Here is a 24,012-nt window from a genome sequence, read left to right as displayed (position 1 = left end):
AGAGGAAACCGGCCAACTGTCCAAGCGGCACCAGAGCCGGTCAGGTTTTGACTTCTCAACCAAGCGAAGCATCACGACATCCTCCAGCTTCCACTTCTATCCTGGGGATGTTTCTCTTGTCCTGCAACCTGAGCTTGTTGAACTGTTGTCTGAAGAAGTTAGGGAGAAATTAATCAAATAACACTCGGAACACGAACTTCATACAAAACAGTTTATTCGACAGTGTCTAGGTCCAAGTACCAACAGACCCCATACAAAATAAAAAAAGGAAAACAAATGCTACAAACTTCCAAATAACAGAGATAACTTCCATCTACACAAAACTTCTCCTTAAAAATACATTACCATTAACACAAAAAGTAGCAATTAAAGATAGGATGTGTAAGGGGACTCCTGTCATATTTAAGTGATATTACATAACAAGCCCAGTAAGATGTCGAATGAGGAAGGAGGGCGCAGTGAATGAGAGCGAGAGGGAATTGACCGTACGTTGGTTTGTGTGTTTTCTTCCTCCCATGGGCCGGGAGGAGAGGGCAACAGTCAGCGATGCAGCAGTCACGTGGGCAGGAAGAGGATGAGATTAAAAAAAAAAGAAAAGAAAGGAAATGGGAACGAGAGGTAGCGAAGGGGTGTGCAGAGAGGTAGCAGATAGCGAGAGGAAGGTTTCTAAAAAGAGGTAGCTAGCGGATGAACGAGGAAGAGGTAGCAGAGACACTAACAGTGCTAGCGAGGGGAGGAGGGGGGGGTTTCAGTTAAGACTTCACATTAAAAACAACCTCATTTGAGCTCAGTATCAGCATGTGTGTCGACTGTAGAACGATGCGGGATGACAAGTGTGCCGTGTTGTGCTCGGACTCACGTCACTGATTTACCTTCACGCCTGTTTCAAGCCTACGTGCACTCAAGTTCACAGTAAATGTGTCAAGCTAATTCAGGTCATGTGGTGATGGGAAATAAACTGTGACTAGAATCCATACTGCTTCTGTTTTGGGCTGAAACACTCGTTACGCTGGCCTTTTCATACCCGCTCTGGAGCTTTTGATTGTTTCACATGGAATTCCTCAGCAGCTGTGGCACAATTGTAGCAGTTCGTTAAAATGCTCGTCAGAAAATGAACGAAGAGTGAACGTACGACACCATAACAAGCGCCGAGGGACACTGTGTGACAAGCAGGAGCTCCACAACAGCTACTGATGGGTCTTTGTAGTGGGACCGTTTAGCCGACTGCTTTTCTTCACCTCACTGATCAATGAGTCGACAGAATCTACGTAACTGGTTACCAAGCAAAAATGCCACATATCTGCTGCTTCCAGCTTTAAATCCACTGGTTGGATAAAAGAAGCGATCTGAAGAAATCCAAGAAGCATTTCTCAACATTTTACTGATTAAACAATTGATTGATGATGAAAATAAATGGGGCCATTTGTTTCCTCCATTCATATTTTAGCCAATAAAATGTTTGGAGGTCAGTGAAAATGAGTCTGACAAACTCCAGAAGCCTTCAAATGTCTTGTTTTGTTAAGATACTAAGTTTACTATGAAATGAGACAAAGACAACCAGCAAATATTCACATTATGAATCGACAGGCTGGAACCAGAGTGTCTGATCTTTGCTTGAAAACGATGAAGCAATGACGTAACTATCTAAACAGTTCCCGCTTCCTTTCTGAGAATCGCCTACTAAATATTTCAGCTGTAGATGAACGTGTGGTGGTTGTTCCCCTTGTTTGTGCTCCTTCTTCTGTACTGGCACGTCACAGGACACAGAATTTGAGGACTAAACTGTGAAACTGCGCAGGGTTTTTCAGTGTACTGACCACAGATACGCTGATACAAAAGGAGAGAGGATATTGCTTAGTTTTCCTGTGGCTATAAAGCAGAAGTGGCTGTGGTGAGGTGGGGTTAGCGAGGTAGGCGGCACTAAGCGATAGGAAACTGGGAGCAGAGGGGTGGGGTGGGGGTGGGGGGTGGGGGGTTTATTCGCTACAGCATCAGCACCTAAACACATCTACAAGCCCACCACGCTGAGGAGGAGCCTCGTTCGTGTTCAGACGTTTCGGTCGAGGCACGTCACAGCGTCTCCCTCTCAGTAAAGGCTGTGTGAAGGTCAGCAGGAGATTACGTGTGTGTGTGTGTGTGTGTGTGTGTGTGTGTGTGTGTGTGTGTGTGTGTGTGTGTGTGTGTGTGTGTGTGTGTGTGTGTGGGGTTGTCCAGTGCTTTGTGGCAGGGTCTGGCCAAGTCTGTGTGTGCATGCAGCCTCCAGTGTGAGCCTCAGCTTAGCTTACTTTTCTGTGTGTGTGTGTGTGTGTGTGTGTTAGTTACGGTGCTGTGGTTGGTGTGAGGCAGAAGGTGATGGTGTGTTTAGCGGTCTGTCCTTCCTCTAATGCTTTGACTCTCACATTATCACATCTGAGACTTTTGGATTAACATTCAAAAGAAGTTTGCTGATATCTTTTCTCCTCACAGTCTGGGACCACAGCCTGATATCTTCTCCTTCTGGGAGCTCCGTTCTTGTCCAAAACATACATACATCAATAAGCCACACTTTAGCACTGGGCGACATGTTCCTTCGTTACCACCAGCACGCAAACTGTGGTTTATTTTGAGCTGATCAGACAATTCGACGTCCCGTTGCCAGAAATGCTCCCTAGAGCGCAAAATGTTGATTAATCCACCTCTAAAAATAGCCCCCAGCAAAGGCATAGTTTACTCCTTGTTGGGGTAACATTTGCTAAAAACTACAGTGGTGAAGTATTCGAGAAATCACTGAGCAAATATAATTGTCCACATTTTTGAAAGTAGGGACCAGTGGGTGTGCGGCTGACGTCAAAGAAATCATTGTCTGGTTTTGATCTTTTCAGGGCCTTTTTCTGACCAAACAGTAGCTCATTTGTGTCACTAAACTCCAACTATTACTGCAAAAGTCTCAAAGGGAAAAGTGACGAATACGTAAGAGGCACAAACTGTGATCAGAGGAGGCAGACGAGTGAACCTGCCATCAAACACACACAAACAGAACTACAGTGTATCACTGAACAAGGAGCGAGAGGTAGATACTCGACAAGACAAGAGCAAGGGCAGGTTGTGTGTGTGTGTGTGTGTGTGTGTGTGTGTTTTATTCACGTTATAATCTGAATAACCTGCTGGTCGCATGTGTGTGTTACAGCTCAGGTTGCTCTGCACTCACTCACACAGCCCTGCATGTCTGACTGGCCCCTCTGGTGTCACTAGCTCCCCCTAGTGTTTGGCTTGGAGAAGGAGGCACCAGACAAGAAGAAGAAGAGTGTGTGTGTGCGTGTGTTAAAGAGAGACGGGAGGGTGGTTACAGTGTCTTTTTAAACAGCACTGGAAAGGGAGAAAAGGCCGGGCCTCCGGAGCATTTTATCGGTTCTGTCTCCTTGGTTTTTTTTCTGTACAAAGTTATTCTCTCCAGCCTCCGTCTGGTCCAACAGAGCAGAAAACAGTGTTTATTACTAGACGACCCTTGCCACTGTGCCCTGAGAGGAAGTTTGGATGTGTGTGTGTGTGTGTGTGTGTGAGTGAAATTGGGTTATGTTTGCCACTGAACCCTGAGAGTGAGTGAGTGTGTGTGTGTGTGTGTGTGTGTGTGTGTGATATGATAAAGTTTATGGTAGTTTGGGTGTTGAGGGGGAAATACCAAGCCAGTAGCAAAGGCCTTTAAAAAGGGGCTGAGTTTCAAAGATAGTTTTATATGTAAGTGTGTGTGTGTGTGTGTGTGTGTGTGTGTGTGTGTGTGTGTGTGTGTGTGTGTGCGCGTAAGTTAGTTGTCAGCCACTCGTCCACTCGGCGGCACAGGAGGACCCACAGGAACTGGATTTACCGCTTCAGGCTGTGCAGGTTGTGGGCCAGGGTCTGAAAAGAGGGAAGGCTGGTTTTAGAGCAAGAAAGAAGTGCATTATGGGGTGAAGGAGACTCCATAGTGGCTTGAAGGTGGTTTCCAAACTGGGGATCTACGGCCTCGTCCCACCCCGAAGGGTGCTGGCTAAATATCAAGGGTCATGAGAGGATTGACAGGACAGAGAGGAGCATGAAACACTTGTGTTACTCAAAATAATGGATATATATCTGTCATGCTTTGTAATTACTAGAACTGCCTCTAAAAAGTATTCAGGTGGAACTATGTAAAAAAGGATGAAGTGTTTGTAGGCTGTAGATGTGTAACTGTGTCGGAGGAGTCAAACATACATTCTAAGGGCTCACACATCGGCAGGTTTACAAACACAACTGGAAACTGCCCTCGAAGCAGAGATTGTTTTTTACCAAAGATTTCTAATCTACAAATGATCAAGAAAATAAGCAGCTTCCTAATTCCAAAGCATCAACATGAAAGTAGTTGGAAAAACTCCATTTAAGGTCATCTAAGAATATAAGGCTGGAAAACTTTCCTCTGCAATATTCTGTATATACTGTGTGTCTGAGTAAATCCCAACAGCACAGGTGGAAACACAGATAACAGCTGCAAAACAAAGCAGTTCTGGAAACTCTTTGCTTCATCTGAAAAAAAAAAAATTCCGTTGCTGATTGGATGCAGGCTAAACGAGGTTGGAGAAGTCACTGCAAACGACGGGCTTGTCTGGTTAGCTGCTGCTAACATTCAGAGTAAACACCAGCTGTCTCACACAACTGTTTTTCTTAAGGTGTTTGTGGTGTAAATACCAGCTTCTAAAAACATCACCACGTTGTAAAATATACTGGTTTTGGTGAAGTAAACACTTCACACCAAAAATAAAACTGATCCACACAAACATACCAGTTTATATATGCAAACACACACAAGGCCAACATAATGAGAATGTGTGGCAGATGGAGATTTGTACTCACACATGCCGTTAGGAGCTCCAGGGTGGCGTGGGGGCATCATGGGAGGCATGCCGCCGGGCGGGGGGCCAGCAGAGGGTGGACCAGGCATCATACGCCCGGGCATCGGCTGGCCTGGACCCATCGGCCCTGTGGTGCACAGAGGAGAGTGGGGACAAGTCACACGTGTGGAGATGTGGTGGGAAACTTGATGCTGTGGCGTTTTCAGTCTGTCAAATCATTCTTAGGAGAAAGTGGCTGTGGTGGACGGACATTCAACAAAAGCTGCAGGTCTCAAACCAGAAACCATCGTTTGAATGTTTGTTTAAAGGAAAATCCACTCAAACCATCAAACCTTTCCTTTACCAATTAGTCTTGAGAACAGAACCAACCTGCTCTGTGTTTGTGTCTCACCTGTCTGTCCTGGGTGGTGCGGGGCCATGGGATGGTGACCCATTGGGGGGTAGCCAGGGTGCATGGCACCACCAGGTGGAGGCCCTCCGTGGTGGGGCACTGGTGCTCCGTGGTGTGGCTGGGGCCCTCCGGGATGCATGCCTGGTGGAGGGGGCCCGGGGTGGGGTCCTGATCCAGGAGCCTGGCCCTGACCTTGAGCCTGGGCAGCGGCGGCAGCTGCGGCGGCAGCTTGCTGCTCCATCTGCTGCCTCGCCTTCATTTCGGCGTATTTGAGCTGCTCCATGTGGAAGGCCTGACGCTCTGTGAGCAGCTGCTGCCGCTGAAGCTCCAACTGCACAGAGAGATGGAGAAAACGCCAAGAAAGATGATTTCATGAAGAGGTTTGTTATAACCAACAAGAACGACAGTTAGGTCATGGGTGCTGGGTGGTGGCTCAGTCAAATTAAAGCATAATTAACAAGATTTCATTGATACTAATACCATGATTGATTCTGCTTATTGGTCCAGTTCTTTATCAATACCCTTATAGATTGATGGTCAATTTTCTGCGTGTGGGGAAAAAAAACTAGGCCTTCACAGTTTCATTATCTCCGAGTCTGATCGTGTGTCATTATTCAAAATGGATGAAATGAGAGAATACCTGCAGAGCCTTCAGTTTCATGTAGGTTTGCTTAGTTAAAAAAAAATCTGGTAAGCCTGCCTGCCTCAGTCGGGAAGCAGCAGCACTCGTGCGTAGAGTGCAGCTGATGATGTTCCATTCAGTTACAGCATAACCAAAACCTGGTGACAGGCTTCTGGGATTGTTCACACGATCAATTCACTTTATTTCCAACACTAAAAGAGTCAGCAGACCAGTTTGCACTTAACTCTCGAAGTACACATGAATGCAGATAGATATTTTTTATGTGCTTAAGATTTGACATACTCCAATGTGCCCCAAAACAATGGAGCTGGATAAAATCTCATTTATGGCGCTCTTGGCAATAAAAACAATGGCCTTTTAAAAAGCTTGGTGTTTTGTACTGAGCTCAGGGCAGATGCTAGAGTTAAACTAGAAAGTGGACATATAAAAGTAAAAGCATCCACATTCAACTTAAGGTAAGTAATAAATATGTCTTTTAGTGAAAGTGGTTTTGGCTTCATACTTGCAGGTAAATGTTTTTCAAGCTGAATAACGATGTTCTAGAAAGAGATAAAGATTGTAGCACATTTGTACAGTTCATTGGCAGCCTGCGTGTCTTCAGAGGACCTGTTTCTACTGTGAAGCCCTAGACTCAGTGCAAAACTGTCTTCTGTCTCTTTGCCGTTCTGTGTGGATCTTTGTGTTTTTTTGTTTTAGGAGCTCAGTGTTTTACAGCCTATGGCAGCACCAGACGTTTGACTTGTCTCCAGTCTTTGGAGAAGCTTACATAAACCAGTCCTTTTCATGCACTATTTACAGCTGTGAAATTGGGCTACGCTCCCAATGCCTGCACCGCAAAAACAGTTTTACACTCTCACTGGCGTCTCCAGGGACTGTCCAGCGGCAGAACACACACACACACACACACACACACACACACACACACACACACACAGCTGAGGGCTACTCATTTGCTCTAAAGAGGAAGGTAACAGTTTCACTTGTTTGACTATACAGCTGCTTTCCTCTAAAAAGAAAAAAAAAAAAAAATGTTTATTTGCCATTCAGCTCCTTCATGAAGAAGTAATTCTGTCTCCTCCTGAGCCTCTGTGGTGGATTGGGACCCAGTAGGAACGTTTTCAGTGACCAACCTTGACTGATGAACGCTACTTAATCCAATTTAGCAACAGCAGCAGTGACATCGGTATCTTTTGGATGATTACAAAGACCTCATTTTGATTAAATACCTTCCTTTTAATGAACATGCCCTTGTTTTTTTTACTGTAAGCACAATTCATCCATTCATTGAAGTTAGCAGGTGTTTAGTAAGAAACACTGCTACACAGGAGAAAACTCTTCTTTCCAATCACCGATGGACCAGTGGACGGTGCGTTTTGTAGTGCAACAAGGTTCTACTACTGTGTGGCTACTCTTCTCTACAGATATGATGGAGCCGATTGTGTTTTAGTAATGCAATTAGATTCAGTCGGGTATTTCAAGGGATTCAAACTCGACAACATGAATAACACACTTCAGTGAGTGGGTGTGACTTCATCCTGCAGGATGAGCTTCATTATTAATAGCTGAGAGCTCTCACTGAGTGTGTAGACACTAAGTGGGAAATGTTCATGCTGGGGTCAGTGCTGGTCAATAACATCCACATTTAAGCTCTACTTTAACACGCAAGAAGCACGCTGGCTTCTTTTTGACTTACGGCCTCTTTCTCTCGGTCCATGATGGTCTCGAGCTCTTCAAAGTGCCTCAGCTTGATCTCCAGCTTCTTCATCTGGGTCTCCACCAGCAGAGCAACCAGGGACTTGATCTTTCTCTCCTCCACCGCCGCCAAGTGCTGAGAGGATGAAGGGTACACACACCAATGATTAATATCGGATCCATTTTGAATTCCTTGAAACTGTCGTCAGAATTTCACACAATGATTATTATCATTTTGTTATTTTGTGACCAGAACTTGATACTCTATGATGAAACTCTCTTTACATACTTCCCACATTTCACAGAATGCCCTTCAACAAACCCAGACAAACATTTAGTATTCCACATGCATTTAGATGTGCAGTACATATTAAGGAAGACAGAACATTAACACAGCAGGTGGAGACATATCTAGTCAAGATAAAAAGTGAAATTAGCCTTCTTCTCAGGCCACAACACCCTGTATTTACGTAAAACTGAACAGGATCAAACCGAAGACTAACAGTAAAGTTTTCAAAATAAGAACCCAGGTGAATATGGGGATGAACCGACTTGCTAATGTGTGTTTGCTGCGGCTCAGTCCGCACTCCTGCAGTCTCACCTTGGCCTTGGTGGCAGCAGATGCCAGAGCAGCAGCAGCTGCTGTGGCGATGTTACCCTCTCCGATGTCATGCTCCAGTTTCTTCCTCTTGTCCTCTCCCTCCTCTGTAGCTACCCTCTCCTCCTTCTCCTTCTCCTGCTCTGAGGACGACGTCTCCATGGCCTCCTCCTTGTCTTTGTCTGACAGGGACAGAAACAGTGACTGCTACATGTAACTCAGCACAATCACACGAAAATATCCTGCATTCTTGTGTAGACGTTTTAAAGGACAAGTGTGTTGAAAAATATAGGAAAAGTTTCTGCACACTGTCTGACGAATAGAGCTTTTCATGATCGATAGAAGTAATTTTCTGTGTAAAATGGAATTGTAAAGCGAATACGTTCGGGGTGTGGACTGTCGGTCAGGCATAAGCTGTGTTTCATTACTTATAGATATTTTACAGAGCAAAGGCAAAATCGGATTGAAAAATTAATCGATTCTAAAAGTAATCGGCCTTAATTAGGTGCTGACTAGATAAATGCTTTAGTTGTAAGCTTACTAGCTCCACATGTGTGGGACGTTCATGAGTCTCACTGTTACCTGTGGGAGACGTCTTGGCCTCCCCTCCCTCTTCGCTCTCCTCCTCGCGCTCCAATGGTTCGGCTCCCTCCTTCTTCACCTTCTCTGTGGCGTCCGTCTTTTCGCTGCTCTTCTCTGCAGACTCACTGGGCTTCTCTGCCTCGTCCTTCAACTCCGCCTGAAGCACGAAGAGACAGACACATAATGGTAAGTGGGCCATGTAAATGCCACGGTGAAGTCAAAATAAGGCCTACGACAGCGATGCATAAAGGACTGTATCGCAGCCTTTGTAAAAACACAGCTTAAGAAAAACAGAATCATCATTTTGAGGGGTCACCATCAAAATCTATTTGGCAAGTAACAGCTGGTTACGCTGTGATGCTCAGGCGAAGTGGAATAAAGGGTTGTATCATGACCCTATCCACTATTTGGGGACGACCGCTTTGATTTGGACAAAGTGACCGACACTGGTTAATGGATTGTTAATGAGGAAGCCATCAGCCAACAAGCGGCCCAGCAGAGCAGGAACAATGCGAACATCAACAAAATGCCATTCCATTCAGCCGGTGGGCCTTTCCGAACCAAGAGACAGAAAACGTAGATGAGAGGACAAATTTACTTCAAACACCAAGTGGCAGAGAGGAAACCATGTTAAAATAGAGGAAATCTACGAATGCAAACCAAACCTAGTTAAGCTGTTCTTACCTTATCCGCCTGTTGGGAGTCTGTGTCCGTGTCCATCTTCTCTGCCTCGGGAGTTTCTGAAAGTGACAGTGAGGTAGAGAAATTAGCATCATGTCACAGACTGAAACTGGTCAGGGTGATTACAGAGGCTGTGCTAGAGCCTACATTTTCAGTGCAACTGTTCATTACCCAATCAATTGTTTATGCTGCTAAAAACACAGGCAAGAAAACAGAAACTACAGAACAAGTCCAGTATATTCAACACTTTTATACAACTTCAACAGAAGTAGGCAGCACTGACACGTCGCCGTTTATGAAATTAAATGCATTTAAAATAGTGTTTGACGGAAGAAACTCTGGGCGGGGAAATGAAGGTCAACAGCATTATAAGTGAACAGCCCAACAGGAAAGGATGTGAAGGGAGCATTTGCAAACACTCACAAAATGACCCGACTCACACGTGACCGGGTGAATGCATGTTGTACGGCTGAGTGTTAAACCATGTCACGGGTGCAGCTGAGCGTGTGTTAAGGGTTTGAATATTGATTGTGTGATGTGCCTCAGGCCAGGCCAGGCACTGGACACATTTAAGCTTATTGATTCCAACTGTGGCTCTGGAGGGCATTAATTCGGGTGTAACAAATGATGGTATTGTGTGGGGGAGTGTGAGTCTGTGTGTGTGTGTGAGAGAGAGAGAGAGAGAGAGAGAGAGAGAGAGAGAGAGAGAGAGAGAGAGAGAGAGAGAGAGAGAGAGAGAGAGAGAGAGAGAGAGAGAGAGAGAGAGAGAGAGAGATTAAGAAGTGAGCAAAAGTAAAAGAGAGAACTATTTCAAGAATGCAAAGAGTAAAATGGAGAAAAAGAGATAAGCATATGATAGAGTGTGATGACCTAGTTTTCTGCTCCCCCTCCTCCCACTCCCCTGCCCCATCTGTCACCGTTGTTTTAATCCACTAGTTGCCACGGCAGTGTGCACACACCAATATTTCTGTGTTGCTCACTCCCGGCTGGTGAAAACCAACTTGTATCGCCTCCAAATATCAAGACAGACTGATCATCTCTGCCAGATATTTAGGTGGTGGGTCAATTTTATTCAAAGACGGAGCAAAAAACAAGGATGCGAGTACAAGACAAAGTGATGATGATGATGATGATGTCCATTCTTCTGTTGGCCTTAACATATCCCTCGCTCTCCCTCAGACACACACACACTCCTGCATCCAAGATGCCACTCCCCGCCCAATACAGTGCAGTTACACTTTGACTATCTGCTGCCCTCCAGTGGCTGCAGGCTGCACACAAACACTATCAAACTACCACACACACTTCTGCCTAGTTCTACATGATTCTGTGTCTGGTCAGGAGACCTTAACCAGTGACTCAAGCTCCTGTTTCTACCCCTCGGCACGCGTTACTCACCAGTCTTTTCTGGCTCCTCGGGGGCGGTGCCAGCGATGCCGCTGCTCTCCAGGCCGAAGGCAGGGTCCACCTTTCCTGTGCTCCTGGCTGCCTCCTGCACCTTCTTCACATGAGCCTCCACCAACTCAGCCGGAACCTCCTCACGCACACGGGAGAACTCCTCTGCAGACAGGGAGGACTTTTATCAATTTACCATCTAAAACTGGCATTATCGATACATTTATCATATTAAGTGGAATTAATTCATTAGAGACAAACTGGACGATACTGGCATTGTAGCATTACTGAAATATTTAATCAAGCTTTCATGCTTTTGCAGGCTCATTTCTTTGCCATTTTAAGATTGTTTTTAGATATTTACAGTAATTTATCATCATTTTTATGACCAATTACACAAATTATTTGCTTTTAGTTTTGTGATAGTTTGTCTTTTAATTATTCTATTGAGTGTGAGAGTGTCTGAGTGACAAGCAGCTGCATACAAGTGCCCATACAGGGTTAAATAAGGTTGAACTAAATTTAACTCTAGGATTAAAATTTGTTTTGCTTCCCAAGGTTCAAGAGTTTCAATTAAGGTACAGTTATTAAATATTTCTACATAAATATCCAATATATATCAGTTCCATTACAGTGTCATTTCATACTAACTAAAAAGTTTTTATTATGGTAGAAGTTAAGTCCACATGATCAAAAATCTCACACAGATTTCATAGATGTGATGCCACAATTTCATCTACTTTGTATCCGTTCTCACCTAAGGCTGCCTTGGCAGCAGCAGATGCCACTCTGGGGTCAACCACAGAGGCCAGGAAGGCTACTGTGCTCATGACGGGGTTTCCAGACTGGCTGAAGGGTATGGGCTGGTAGGCCAGAGGGCCCAGGGAGGCCTCAGTGCTCTCCAGGTATGGATCCTCAATGGGCAGCCGCAGGAAGTGCAGAATACACTCATCCTGGGTGCGTGAACCAACATGCTCAGACACTTTGTTCCAGTCGTCTTTGAACATCTCCAGGGCCTGAGGAGGTGGGGGGGGTGAATACACATGTCTTAGTCTTAATATCTTTTCAGTGTGGAATATTCATGGGGGTATGCAGAATATTAAACAGGGGAATGGGAGGACAGTGCAGATCAAAGGGTTGTAAGACGGAAGATGACGGACTGGATGGAGAGAGGAAGGTTAAGTTCTGGGGCAGGGAGTGAACTGATAGACGAATAAGAGGGACAAGTAGGGAATAGAAAAATAGGCAAAATACAGAAATAAATGAGGAGAACATAAGGTGGCAGGTGATGGAGGACTTGTGACCACTGCTATGACCATCTAGTGTTTTTGTCTGTCTTAAGGTCTCTGGCTCCAACTAGCTGTCACAAATACTGAGTTATAGCACTTAGCAGCCAAAAATCAAAGTAAGAGTATTTCTTTTACAGGTTTTATTCTTCTCTAATGGCCTGTGAGACTCACCTCCAGAAGCAGTAGAGTCTCCTGCTCGGTCCAGTCCCTGCTGGAGATGACTTTAGCCTGTAGGAAACCAAACCCATGGGCAATAAAACAATAGGACATGGTATTAGCACTATGGTTTCAATCAATTTTTCTTGGGATATATATACTTTTATGAGAATTTTTTAAATGTTTATTACAGTTTTCACTTTTCCCCTTCAATTAACATTTTAGAAATCCTCATTAGAGCTCAAGAGATAAAAAATCATATCGTGGAAAACATAATACAGTGAATTAAGTGAATCGTGTGCTGACCTTGGGGTTCTTCTTGTTGTAGAGGTCGGTGCGAAGGCCGAAGTTCTGCAGGTCAATGGACTTGTCTTTCCCTTTGTCTGCAAAGTTGGGCATTTGCTGTGGAGGGGGAATCTAAAGGGATGAAACACAGCGCATGATCATGAACAATGTTAACGGGCACTAAAAGAGAGCTACATAAAGACCTTCACATCAGTCAGTAAGTGTGTTTGCAAATGAGGCTTATTATGCAAACGGTAGAAACGGATGGGATGCGGCTGTGATTTTCATTTATGTTCTTGTGTCCCTTCCTCCGTTTTACGAACTCTTCAGACAACCACTCACTCTGTCTTGTACATTTCAGATGGCCTTACCGGTGGGGGTCGGTGGTTCAGGGGCATGAGGCCAGATGGTGTGTCAGCCAGCACGGTGAAGTGAGGTGTGGGTGGGGGGCCCATGGGCAATGGACGACTCTCAGAGTCAACCTGGTAGTTCACCAAGCCCCACTGCTCCAAAAAAGCATGAACCCTGGAGCAGACAGCAATGGCAGCATTTTCTGATTTATTCCAACCAATTCATAAAAAAGTAGAATCACTGTGTTTGTATGCCTGTTGAATTACCCAGTAAATTACATGCTCACCAGTCCTAAACAGAGGTGCCCCATTAAGAGTCGTATTAACCAAACTAATGCAGTGATAATTGGTTGGTCAAGCAGTTGCTGTAATATTAATCTTACCGAAGACCAACATTTGAGCATAATAGTCTTACACTGTGCCACCCCCCGTTTGAGGGATGACAAGAAACAGATAAGAGCCATCCAAGCTATGGCCCAAGTTACATTTCTTCGGAACTAGTTCAAAGGATGTTTTGCCTGACCACATCTAAAATGAAGTGTTTATAGTTGTTGCTAACAGCCACATTTGAAGGACTGCAGAACTATGGGGCCTACTTCTGTTTCAGTTTGTATGTGGTTGGATCAGGGAGGGACCTTTGACATGTATTTGTGCATGTTCTTTCATATTGTGTTAATTTGTCTTGTGGGCATTAGCTCACCTCATGATGGCACAGACATCCCCGGTCAAGTTCCTGCGACAGGAGGTGGAGGTGAGGTACTCCTGAGGGTTTAGTCGATACGTGTCGATCATGAAGTTGCGGTAGGCCAGGTATCTGTTGAAGAGTCGACAAAAAGGAGGGAAAGAGACTGTCATGCCGGGAAACATGTCACTTTGGGTCTATAGTAATATACTGTACATAGATGGATGATGGCTGTGTGTGGATATAAGCTCACATCTCTGGAGTTTTGGACTTGTTCTTCCCATTGAAGAACTCAGGCAGGGCTCTTCTCTCAATCTCATGGATGCTAACAAGGGGAAAATTGCAAAAAAAATGGCAAGCCACAGTTAGTGATTTACATGAAATAAAAAGGATTCCAACTAATAACTTCTTAAAAAGCCTTTGGTGCATTTCTTAAAAGTAACTTGATATACAGTGTTCTGAAACATATTTGTGGCAAAGACCTTAAATTCTCTCATGAGCAGAAAAGCTAAATCTGAAAAACAAGTGTAACAACAAAACAAGTGCAGTAGTACTACGTCTATCCTCATCCCTCCGTCCTTACCAGTTGTAGTCAAACCAAGCACTGTAGCTGGGGATGATGATGTGGTGAGTCTGTTCAGTAACATTGTCTTCGCCAGAGTCTATCAGTCGGTTGATTTCTGCTTTGCCCTGTTCCTCGTCATCCTGCAGAAAGAGACAAAGAGAAAGAGTCAGACAGGTTCTCTGTGCACTGTGTTGGGAGGCATCAAAGAACTTTGAGTCAAATTTCCTACAGATGTACAAACATAAGAAATGTCTTTGCTTGGAAGGACAAAAGTTGATCTTGCGCCATTGTTTAATGGTAGAAAAAAATATTTTCCCCATTTCATTATGCAGGCCTAACTTAAAAAAACATGCTTAGTAAAGATGATTTGGACCTAGATGAGAAAACAGGTGGTCTAAGAAAAGATCAGATGGGCAGTAAATCATTTTTTTGAAACTAATAAAACGCTGACAGAAGCTACTTGCATACTCCATCATACATTTATGATAAACTAAACTCTTGTAGAGGGATGCTGCGCTTATTTGGAATGTGTCAGAGACCATCAGTCAACAATGATGTCCTACCATTGGCAGGTTTGACTGTAACAGAACCACTCTGAGCCACCAGTCAACATCTGGTGGGCATTTGCCATTACTTATGGCATTTTTTTAAATCCTACATCATCATTCATCTATAAAAAAAGACAAATCTTGATTAGATTTATAATGACGGCAGCCCAACTGAAGACGGAGGGGAAGCCTGAGTCAATCAATCATCTCACCTTTCCACCAGACAGCACAGAGTCATCCTCCATGTCATCTGGAGAAAAATAAAACCGGCTTTTAGAGGAGATACATAACGCAGGTCCATACTTGAAAAATTCTTACAATTATGATTTTGAATTGATTCATGTAATTTGTACAGAACAGATCGATTCAAGTATAGATACATACCCAAATCAGCCCCATTCCCTCCTTTCACTGGCGTATTGTCAATGTCCTTCCTTGAATTTGCTGCAAGAAAAGAGACAAAAGGTGAAAAAAAGTGGACGGCAGAAAACAGGGAAAAAGAAAAAAAAAAAAAAAAAAAATCAAAGAGTCTAATTCAGCCGTGGGCATGGAGGTTTTAACCAGCGCTCTGGTTGCAAAAGAGGACATTAAAATAGATGAAGCAAAGAGAAGTGGAAGGGTGTGCGTGTGTTGGGGGATTTTTGTAAAAGTAGGACATCCTAGATGGGACACGGTCTAAATAGAGCATTTTTAGTAAGGATTGTGTGTTTGGTTTTAAAGGGGATCTTTATGGAGAATACAGATCGAGTTCCATTCATCTTTGGTTGTTAAAAAAACCACATCCTAGGGCCGTTTTCCTACTTTGGAAAAGTTGGGCTGATTTCTTGTCATCCTTATGCCCCATTATTACAGAAATCACACCATACGTGGACCTCTGATACCGATTACAAACATCACTAAAAAAAAAAAAAATTAAATGTATGAAGGGGTCAAAAAAAGGACAAGAAGATAAAAACAGAAAGTGTTCATTGGAAATAAGCCAATATATTAATATCCATGTTTGTAAAACAGTCCTTGTCGCACTTTACACACTGTATGCAAACAGATGAAATGGGCTTCACAGAACAAACATGGAAATGAATAGTCTGGATGGAATAACTCCTGTGGCAGTGTCATGCTAAGAGACATGAACTATTGACCTCAGTGTCACAAGGTCAGTCACAAGATAAAGTCTGAGTGGGACTCAACTGACCCTTCACTAAGCCCAGCTCTCTTGTTGTGGGTCACGGCTACTCTGTCAAGCTTTACAGAGCTAGCATGGAGTCCTCGCCATGTGCACTCCCTGAAGCAGTATTATCTAAGTTTTGGCCAAAAGAAAAAGTGATGATCTCCTGACAGGAGGAGGCAAATGGATCTTTGGGTGTTTGAGGGATATATGCAGCGCTGAACAGAAGCTAAAGCCTGATGTTACAGATTAATGTGAAAGTGAACACATCACCTGGCCATTGAGGCAGAAGATAATGAAATTAAAGGGCTACCTTGTGTTGCCTGCAGCCAGGGCGCCCCTCTCATCATCCAGCTCGTAGCCATTTACCAGCTCTAGGGCTGTTGTTCAAACGAATAACTGACATAACAGTAAAATAACAGAAATACTTTGATTGTAAGTCAGTTATTCATTTGAACAACAGCCCTAGAGCTGGTAAGTGTCTGCCAGCTGATGCAGCCAACAAGCTGGATGATGAGCGGGGAGCTGTGGCTGCAGGCGACACACAGGACAGATAAACACTGTTCATTTGCATATAGTACCCAACTTCTAATGATACAGAGCTGGTGGAAAATCGACAGAGTTTCCCACTACGGAGCAACGCTGTTCCTATAAAGCAGGTTAGGTCTTTAGGTGTTCACTGGTGGTGTGAATCTGCTAACAAGTATCACTATTACACATGCCCAAGGATTCAAAGATGAAGGATAGTCATGGTTAAAACACGCCTAGCTGGAAATCCAGAAAAGCACCTTGGAAATGAAGATAATCTGAAACAACTCTTTGAGAATCTATGGAGCAGAGCCGTATACTTGTTGGAGCCTGGTCGGACCTGGGCGACCGTACACTGCTAAGTTCTGCCCCTCAAACACAGTCTGGATCATCTGATCATCTTTGAATCACTTATCATTCATTATAGGTGCAGACAGTCCCAGATATGCACACTTACCCGAAAATGTTGGAACACCACCATGTTTGTTTGGTGATTTTATCTATGTGCTGACGGCATTGTACTGCACATGGAACATTGTTTTTATGTTCTCATGTAATGGTATTATGTATATTTTTTTATTGTGATACTTAAATCAATAAACTAAGAGACAAGAAACTTTGTAGTTAGCCGTTAGCAGCTGGGCCAGAACCTTATTTTGTTTTGTTTGTAATCTATGCACATTTTAGAGTAACATGCTGCTCTTTGGTAATGTGATGCAGCAGCTTCACCCATATCACCACCAGTCAGACAGCATGAATGGCACAGGGCAAATCTTAACTTAGTACATACTTCTACCAACTTTCTGCCAATCATTTGTACTGACATACCAACCACAGGGGCTGAAGCAACAGTCAATCGATAGGAAACAAATAGCAAATAGCCTAGCAACCTAGGCTATCACGTACTGCGCCTATCCCTTTTTCTCTGCACAATGGTGATGTATGTCCCGGTGTGATTGGTGGAGGCAGCACAGGAAATCATGACTGCATTTGCCAGTGCGATAGAATCAATAGCACAGCTGCTGCCCCGTCCTGATTATTCACAGTGATCATTTTAAATCAAAAGGGAGTGTCCAGCACAGCCCCACCCTCAGCCCGTACCATTCTTAGACACGTTTCCTTCCTCCATGCTGGCGCCTGCCGAGGAATCGTCCATGTCCTTCGTCATGTCCTCCTCTGTGTCCTCCTCTTCGCCTCTGTGGCCCCGTCGCTTCCAGTGAGGCCCCGGGTTCCTGACATTAAGAGAGTCATGTGTCAGCCAAACTTAAGCAACAAATGCGTATTATCTCACTTCTTAAAATAATCTCCAACAAATGTATGTATGTTTTGTACTTCTAACATTTGTTAAAACTGGGACCAGCTGCTTTAGGGAATTATTTGTTCTTTTTTAGAGCTGAATTTATTGATTAATGACCCTTTTCTTTACATTACATTTCCAGTCAGAACCAACGGGCTTGGCAACAGACACATCAGACAGGGTAGGAAAGTGCTTCTATTTTTCTTACAGTCAATGAATAAATCCCATGAAGATGAAAATCAAAAATATCAGCATCATCATCAGTTATAGATTACAATGCCGCTCACTTGTACAAATCCGCAACATTTATTCAACCTTCCTTTCAGTTTACAACTATTCATTTGCTCCAACTCTACTCTCAAAAAGCTACAAAAAGAATTACAATAAACTGGCCTCCTTACCCTTTCTTTCCTCCCTTCTTGCGGGATTCGGCAGGAGTGCTGGGCGGCGACGGCGAGCGCCTCCTCTTCTTGCTGGCAGAGTTGGCCTTGCGCTCCTTGCGATCGGGTGTACGGGAAGACTGATCAGACATAACCCCGTGCAGCGCAGGGAGCGAGGGATGGAGGATGAGAGAAAGAGCAGCAGAATGAGAGGATGGAACGGTTGCACACACAAGGAGGGGAAGCCGTGGGAGAACGACGGCGGGGTGGGGTGGGGGATGCCGTGGAGGTGGAGGAGACGACCAGGGTTCCTGTATACTGTCCTCTCTCCAAATAGCTTCTCTTTCACCCAGATCTTCTCTTAATGATTTGTGCATTATGATGAAAGCTTTGTCTGATATTAATTATCTTTAGCAGACAAATCACCAACTAACTTATGCAATGTTCCGTTGTTTTAGTTTACATACTAGTTTTTTGGCCACTGTGCAGTCTGTGAATCACACCTAGTCAGTAAAACAACACCTATGAATCAAAAAGGTATTTTATTAGCTGCCTATTTTACTAGTCTCTTAGTGGTGGCGTTGAAACATCAGCAAGTTTTCTATGCTTGTAAATGAATTCTGAAATTGACAAAAAAAAAAGTCTTCCTCTCTATTGGATCATTCACGTGGCATCAAATTGCAATAATGTGAAAGCTTTTGTCCTAGTTTATCAGCTTTTGTTCAGATTTTCCAAACATGGACAGAAACCCTGAAATGCATTAAGGAGACAAAGAGTGAGGAAAGGTCTGGAAAGGATGCGCAACAAACAGACAGAGACCAGACACAGACGAAGGAGGACGACGACGCACAATCCACAGGGCAGAGCCACATGCAACACAACAAACTGGCAGCAAAAACATACACTGATAAGCGTCAGCATTCAGTAGCAGTATTTGATAACAATAAAGCTATTCCTATTGCTGGTATATAGTAACAAACAGTGGTTTAAACCTGTGCTCATGATCTAGGGCTGGACAACACTTTCAGACCCAGGAGTTTCTGGGGCTGAAGATGTTTCTCACATATTTGGGAGAGAAAAAAACACACACACACACAGCAAAACATCTACCTCCTCCTCCTTGGGGAAGATCTTCTGACGGAAGCTGACTGGCTTCTTGTTCTCATCCACCTCATAGTCTTCTTCATTCATCCACTCATTGAAGGCATCGGTGTCTAAAACCCACCTGGCGTGGACCTGAGAGGGAGAGGGAATGAGTCTCAGTGTCCCGATCCCCGAGTCTATAATTCATCATTTATCCAACTCAAATCTGACCATCCCTTTAGACTACTGCCCTGGTTTTCCTTCATCATTTCCCAACGCAGGGGACTGTGTGTTACTTATTAAACCCAGGAAATTAGTTGGATTTTTTTGTTTTGGTGAAGGTTGCGAAAAGTTCTTTCTCTGCTTGTTCTCCTGCTCACCTTCCACGGTCTGTCAGCGCTGGGTGGGTCCTCCACATCCCCATCCACCTCACTGGCTGATACCCAGGTATCATAGCTAACAGAATAAGAAAAACAGGCATGGGTCAGTGATAAGTACAGCATCTATGAAGTAACATCCAGTTACCCAAACAGGCCTGAGGGAGACTTTGTTAGTCGACATGAAGATTAGATCTAGCTCAGCTTATCTAAAGTGTTCAAGAAATTGACTGAATGATGATTATGAAACATGTCAGCAATGCAAAACATTTGGATAACACTTGAAAAAATACGATGTTGCAAGTAAGTGCATTGTTAGTAGTTTATAGTGCTTTTGAGTGAAATTTAAAAGTTGGATCCCAGAGCGTCTTGTCTGCCCTCCTCCATCCTTACAATCTGACCTCTGACTTCAAACTGACTATGATCATTTTAAAATTGAGGAAAACACATGTGCCTCCTCTGTGCTCACCTGTCGGGGGAGAGACCCCAATGCACCAACACCTGCTTGTCTTTCTTCAGGACAGGACGCAGCCACTCCTCTGCAACACACACAAACCAATGCTGACATTTAGAGCTCACACAGTAAACAATAAGCTAGAGGAAAATGTCAGAATAACTGATTACAAGATTATTAGTTGCAGATTGTTATCACTTTTCTTTTTAAAACTTACTCAATTTAGTCATTGCTTTTAGGTTTTAGAGCTACTGATTGTGAGTCTGAAGAATCCCTAAATAATATGCGATTAGGAATTGACCTAATCTGTAAATTATAGACAATAATGTCGTACCTTCTTCATCTTTTTGGGGCGGAGAGGGGTAAATGTGGTGGGTGGCCTTTGACTTATCATCAGTAATGGAACCCTAGAGAGGACAGAGTGGACAATAACAACCAGAGAGACAGATACAGAGTTGAGAATTAGAAAGAACCCTTCTCTGCTTCACTGACTAAACCTAAGTGGCTCGTCTGATATCACACAAGTCCGGGCTCACCTGGTGCCTTTTGATGATGTCTTTGAGCTTACTGGCTTGTTTCTGCTCAATGTCTGGCGACAGGAATACAATGGGTCGAGTCAAGCAGTTGTTCTGGAAGTACAGAAACATTTGCTAAGAATCAGAAACAATATTTTTCATCCAACAAGTTTCACATGAAAAGTTACAACAACAAAAAAAATCATCAAAAAGACTTGACATGAAGTCCTTGAGGTCTTGAGATTATCTACAGACAGCAGCAGACATCTTTAACTGGGGACACTGGGCTGTCGAGCCACTTGTGCACAAAGAGCGGGGGTCATACCTGGACCAGGTTCTTCTCTACATTTAAAAACATTTCTACGTTCCTGTCCATCCGCGAGGGATTCTGCAGGTCAAATCTGCGCCTGGGAGTGATTGACAAAGAACAGTACGACATACAATGAGATGTGGTTGCAGCGGTCCAGTATACTACAAAAAAGTTTCACGTTTCCAATTTCTGGGGAAAAGATGCAGTGACGCAAACTTTTATCCCCTCTGATCAGCATCAAAATACAAAACCCATATCATTAAATTGCCAATTTTCCAAGACAGTGAAAGTGTTAAAGCACAAAGCAGCCATCTGGCTTACATGTCAGGACTGCGTATGGTTTAATGTTTTGCATGCTTTCTATGGAAGTTACAACAAGTCAACTCACCACCCTTGCTCACTCTTAAACTTGTAGACTGAGCCCAAGATGTGACAGAGAGCACCTGCTGCCTTGAAATCCAGGAAACACTTGGCCTGAAGATAGAAGAGGAACAATGAGGATATGACATTTCAGCACTAATGGCATACGTGCGATGGATTTTAAAAATTCCACTGAGCACTAACACCACACATGTATGTAGTTTTAATGGATGTACAAAAGTGTGTGTGTGTGATGTGCTTACAGGTAGCTTGGTGAGAGCAGGATTGTTGACCCTGCGTCCAAATGCATCCTCCTGAAACTGCAGCAGCTGGACCACCAGGCCCGCCAGGGATTTACTGGAGGGGGAGTCATTCTGGACATACTGGAAGCAGAAGTAGATAAAAAAAAATTCATTAACACAAAGCAGTGACACTGATAAACACACACACATCTTGAGCTGCACAATTTGAACCACAAAACATGGTCTCCCAATTCTAATGTCACCAATTAAGGTGGGAAATGCCACCTTCGAGTAGGGCAGCACATTACAATAATTCACATTTACAGGTAATCAGTCACTTAAATACAATTTACAAGTAACGGGTGCCCAGAAGGATGTCCTAAAATTGGGAATTTGCTCACATGATTTTACAAAAATTACACGAAGTTGCCATTACTAGCAATATGAGTGGTTTTAATTTCAAGTGCCCACTGAAATGTGTTGCCCACAGAGGAGGTCAAAGGTCAGGGTCAATAACAACACAGGGAGACTGCAGGAGATTCAGAGTCTTCCTCAAGGACACTTCAGTAAGGTTGATCTTTGCGGTCACTGGTCCTTTCTGAGAAAATCTCACATATGCATGCTTCTCTTTCCCTGGCCACGGTTACTGCTCCGGCTCTGGCTTAGTGCTACAACGATGATTAGAGGTCTTGCTGTGACAAACTGGGATAAGCCAAACTAAAAGAGGAGAAAAGGCTCACACAAGACCTGATCTATTTTGTAACGAGGGCAGTGTGGAGGAAGCCCACATCTCGCCTTAAAATACATCCAACTTAAGCTGTGCAGTGACATGATGCAAACAAGCCCAAGCCTCCAGGTTAGCACTTGTGCAGGAGCAAAGTTTACATGTTTCGCTCCAGGTGTGTGTAAAAAAAAATAGCCTCCAAACCATCATCCAGTATTCCTCGCAGAGCTTTATTTATTTGATTAGTGCCTTATTTCTTCAACATAACCGGCTAAAGAGTCTCAGAGGGTTTGAACGACAGCAAGATGAGACAGGAGGGCCATTCTTTGTTTGGCTAACTTAGTGGAGGCTGCACACAGTGTGGTGTGCTGCTGTGTTGACAAAACTCAACAGTTCACTCCTCAGCACAAAACACGACTGTGCTAGCAATACTACACCCAGTGATCTGCTGATTATTCTATGACCAGATTGTAATTTGAGTGAGAATAAACCGGCATGCTGGATTACATTTTGCTAATAATATACACTGGTTGCACGGTGTCTCGTGACTAACATTTGGTTAGCTTCTAAGGCCTGGTGAGGTGCTGTTCAGGCAGCATCGCTTGAATTTTGTGATTTAAGAATAGTTGCAAATAAAAGCTGGACGACTACATACATAGCAACGTTCATCTCCCGCTCGTTTGGAAACATTTCCCCTGAGCGAGTGATAAGTGTCGACGCTGAATGGCCAGTTAGCTAGCTGACCGTGAGCTAGCTAGCTTTGATTGATAAAAAGATTCAAGCGAACTCAGGAGTGTATTTGGTTGCATGCTAACACAAACATGTACTGACTGCGCATCATCTATACCTAACAAATAGAGAAATGTTTCTATAAGCAGCCTAACCGTCAGCTATAACGTTATACAGTTGCGTGTGGCAGCAGCTAGCTATGATAGCAGCACTCCATTGTGCCAGCGGGACGCGGGCCACCATTGAAATCAATGGAGAACCGAAGCAGCTAGCTCACCTTCTTGTAGTGCTTTCCGATCCACAGCCGCACCGTCTCCAACTGGGATATCGTCTCGGAACTTTCCCAAAATTTCGTGGACGGACCGCCGTCCTTCTTTCGCCCCACCGCTGTCCCCCCGCCGCCGACCGGGCCGGTGGCCGGTCCGCCTGAACCCGTTCCGCCTGCCGTTGCCGCCGCGGTCGCCATTGTGTTTTGTTCGCTGCGTTGTCTTTCTCCTCCACGGCGTCGCTCACCGTGCAAGTTTTCGAATGATATTGCGCAGCCGCAGAGGTAATGACACTGAAATCTCGCGAGACTCGATATTGTAAGGGCTTATGGGAAATATAGGCAACTTTGGAAATTTGTCTTTATCGTCTTTTTATTGTATTTCTGTTTTACATGACATGTTTTGGTACTTTTCGACCAGAAATTGCGGGGCAGGGAGGCAACACAAGTCTTAATTCTCTCTCAAGTTTTAATAATTGGCTCACTCCATGTAGTGTAATGCCCATATGTATGTGTGTACTGTGGAAGGCATGTGAAACTTGTATAGTCGTGTGATAGCTGTGCACACTAATGCACTGAAGTCTATTGATGCCCATTGAGTACTATTGTGTGCTGATCACTATGGTGACATATACATTTTGTGAGTTGTGAAAGAATAGTCTCCAACTTAGATTCCTCCTGAATGAATGATGTGTGAATGGGTGAATGTAACATGTAAAAGCGCTTCGAGCAGTCACAAGGACTAGAAAAGCTATGCAGATACAGACCATTCACCATGTAAAATTGTATATGAAATATATATAAACCCTATGTTGCACACTCATCAGCTGTGCATAAGCTCATTATAACGACATGTACAGTTTATAAGCTGCAACACATTCAAGC

General features: G+C 43.9%; 1 protein-coding gene across 1 annotated transcript; it reads right to left on the bottom strand.

Moving 5' to 3' along the window:
• Window positions 1-210: 210 nt before the first annotated feature.
• Window positions 211-23,365, bottom strand: smarcc1a (SWI/SNF related BAF chromatin remodeling complex subunit C1a). Its single transcript, XM_070834921.1, has 28 exons — window positions 23,140-23,365; window positions 21,431-21,550; window positions 21,196-21,281; window positions 20,823-20,904; window positions 20,519-20,611; window positions 20,317-20,389; window positions 19,998-20,067; window positions 19,532-19,607; window positions 19,179-19,304; window positions 18,090-18,208; window positions 17,493-17,623; window positions 15,083-15,142; window positions 14,911-14,948; window positions 14,169-14,290; window positions 13,839-13,910; window positions 13,604-13,717; window positions 12,925-13,078; window positions 12,575-12,685; window positions 12,284-12,340; window positions 11,581-11,839; window positions 10,827-10,988; window positions 9,432-9,487; window positions 8,748-8,904; window positions 8,169-8,347; window positions 7,569-7,703; window positions 5,233-5,563; window positions 4,843-4,968; window positions 211-3,873 (listed from the first exon to the last, which is right to left on the bottom strand). The coding sequence occupies exons 1-28, from the start codon at window positions 23,326-23,328 to the stop codon at window positions 3,782-3,784; spliced, it is 3,390 nt and encodes a 1,129-aa protein (XP_070691022.1). The 5' UTR covers window positions 23,329-23,365; the 3' UTR covers window positions 211-3,781.
• Window positions 23,366-24,012: the final 647 nt, after the last annotated feature.

The sequence above is a fragment of the Pempheris klunzingeri genome, chromosome 8, assembly GCF_042242105.1.
Source record: "Pempheris klunzingeri isolate RE-2024b chromosome 8, fPemKlu1.hap1, whole genome shotgun sequence".
Classification (NCBI taxonomy): domain Eukaryota; kingdom Metazoa; phylum Chordata; class Actinopteri; order Acropomatiformes; family Pempheridae; genus Pempheris; species Pempheris klunzingeri.
Note: the sequence above shows the minus strand (reverse complement) of the source record. Positions and strands in the feature narration are given on the sequence as shown.

Bases quoted from the DNA above. Each gene is read 5' to 3' on its own strand.
- smarcc1a (XM_070834921.1), bottom strand. From the start codon at position 23,328: ATGGCGACCGCGGCGGCAACGGCAGGCGGAACGGGTTCAGGCGGACCG. The intron at 21,282-21,430 runs GTAAGCACATCA...TTCTATCTTCAG, and splicing joins CTGCTCTCACCAAGCTACCT to GCCAAGTGTTTCCTGGATTT. The intron at 20,612-20,822 runs GTATGACCCCCG...CTGTACTTCCAG, and splicing joins TAGAGAAGAACCTGGTCCAG to AACAACTGCTTGACTCGACC.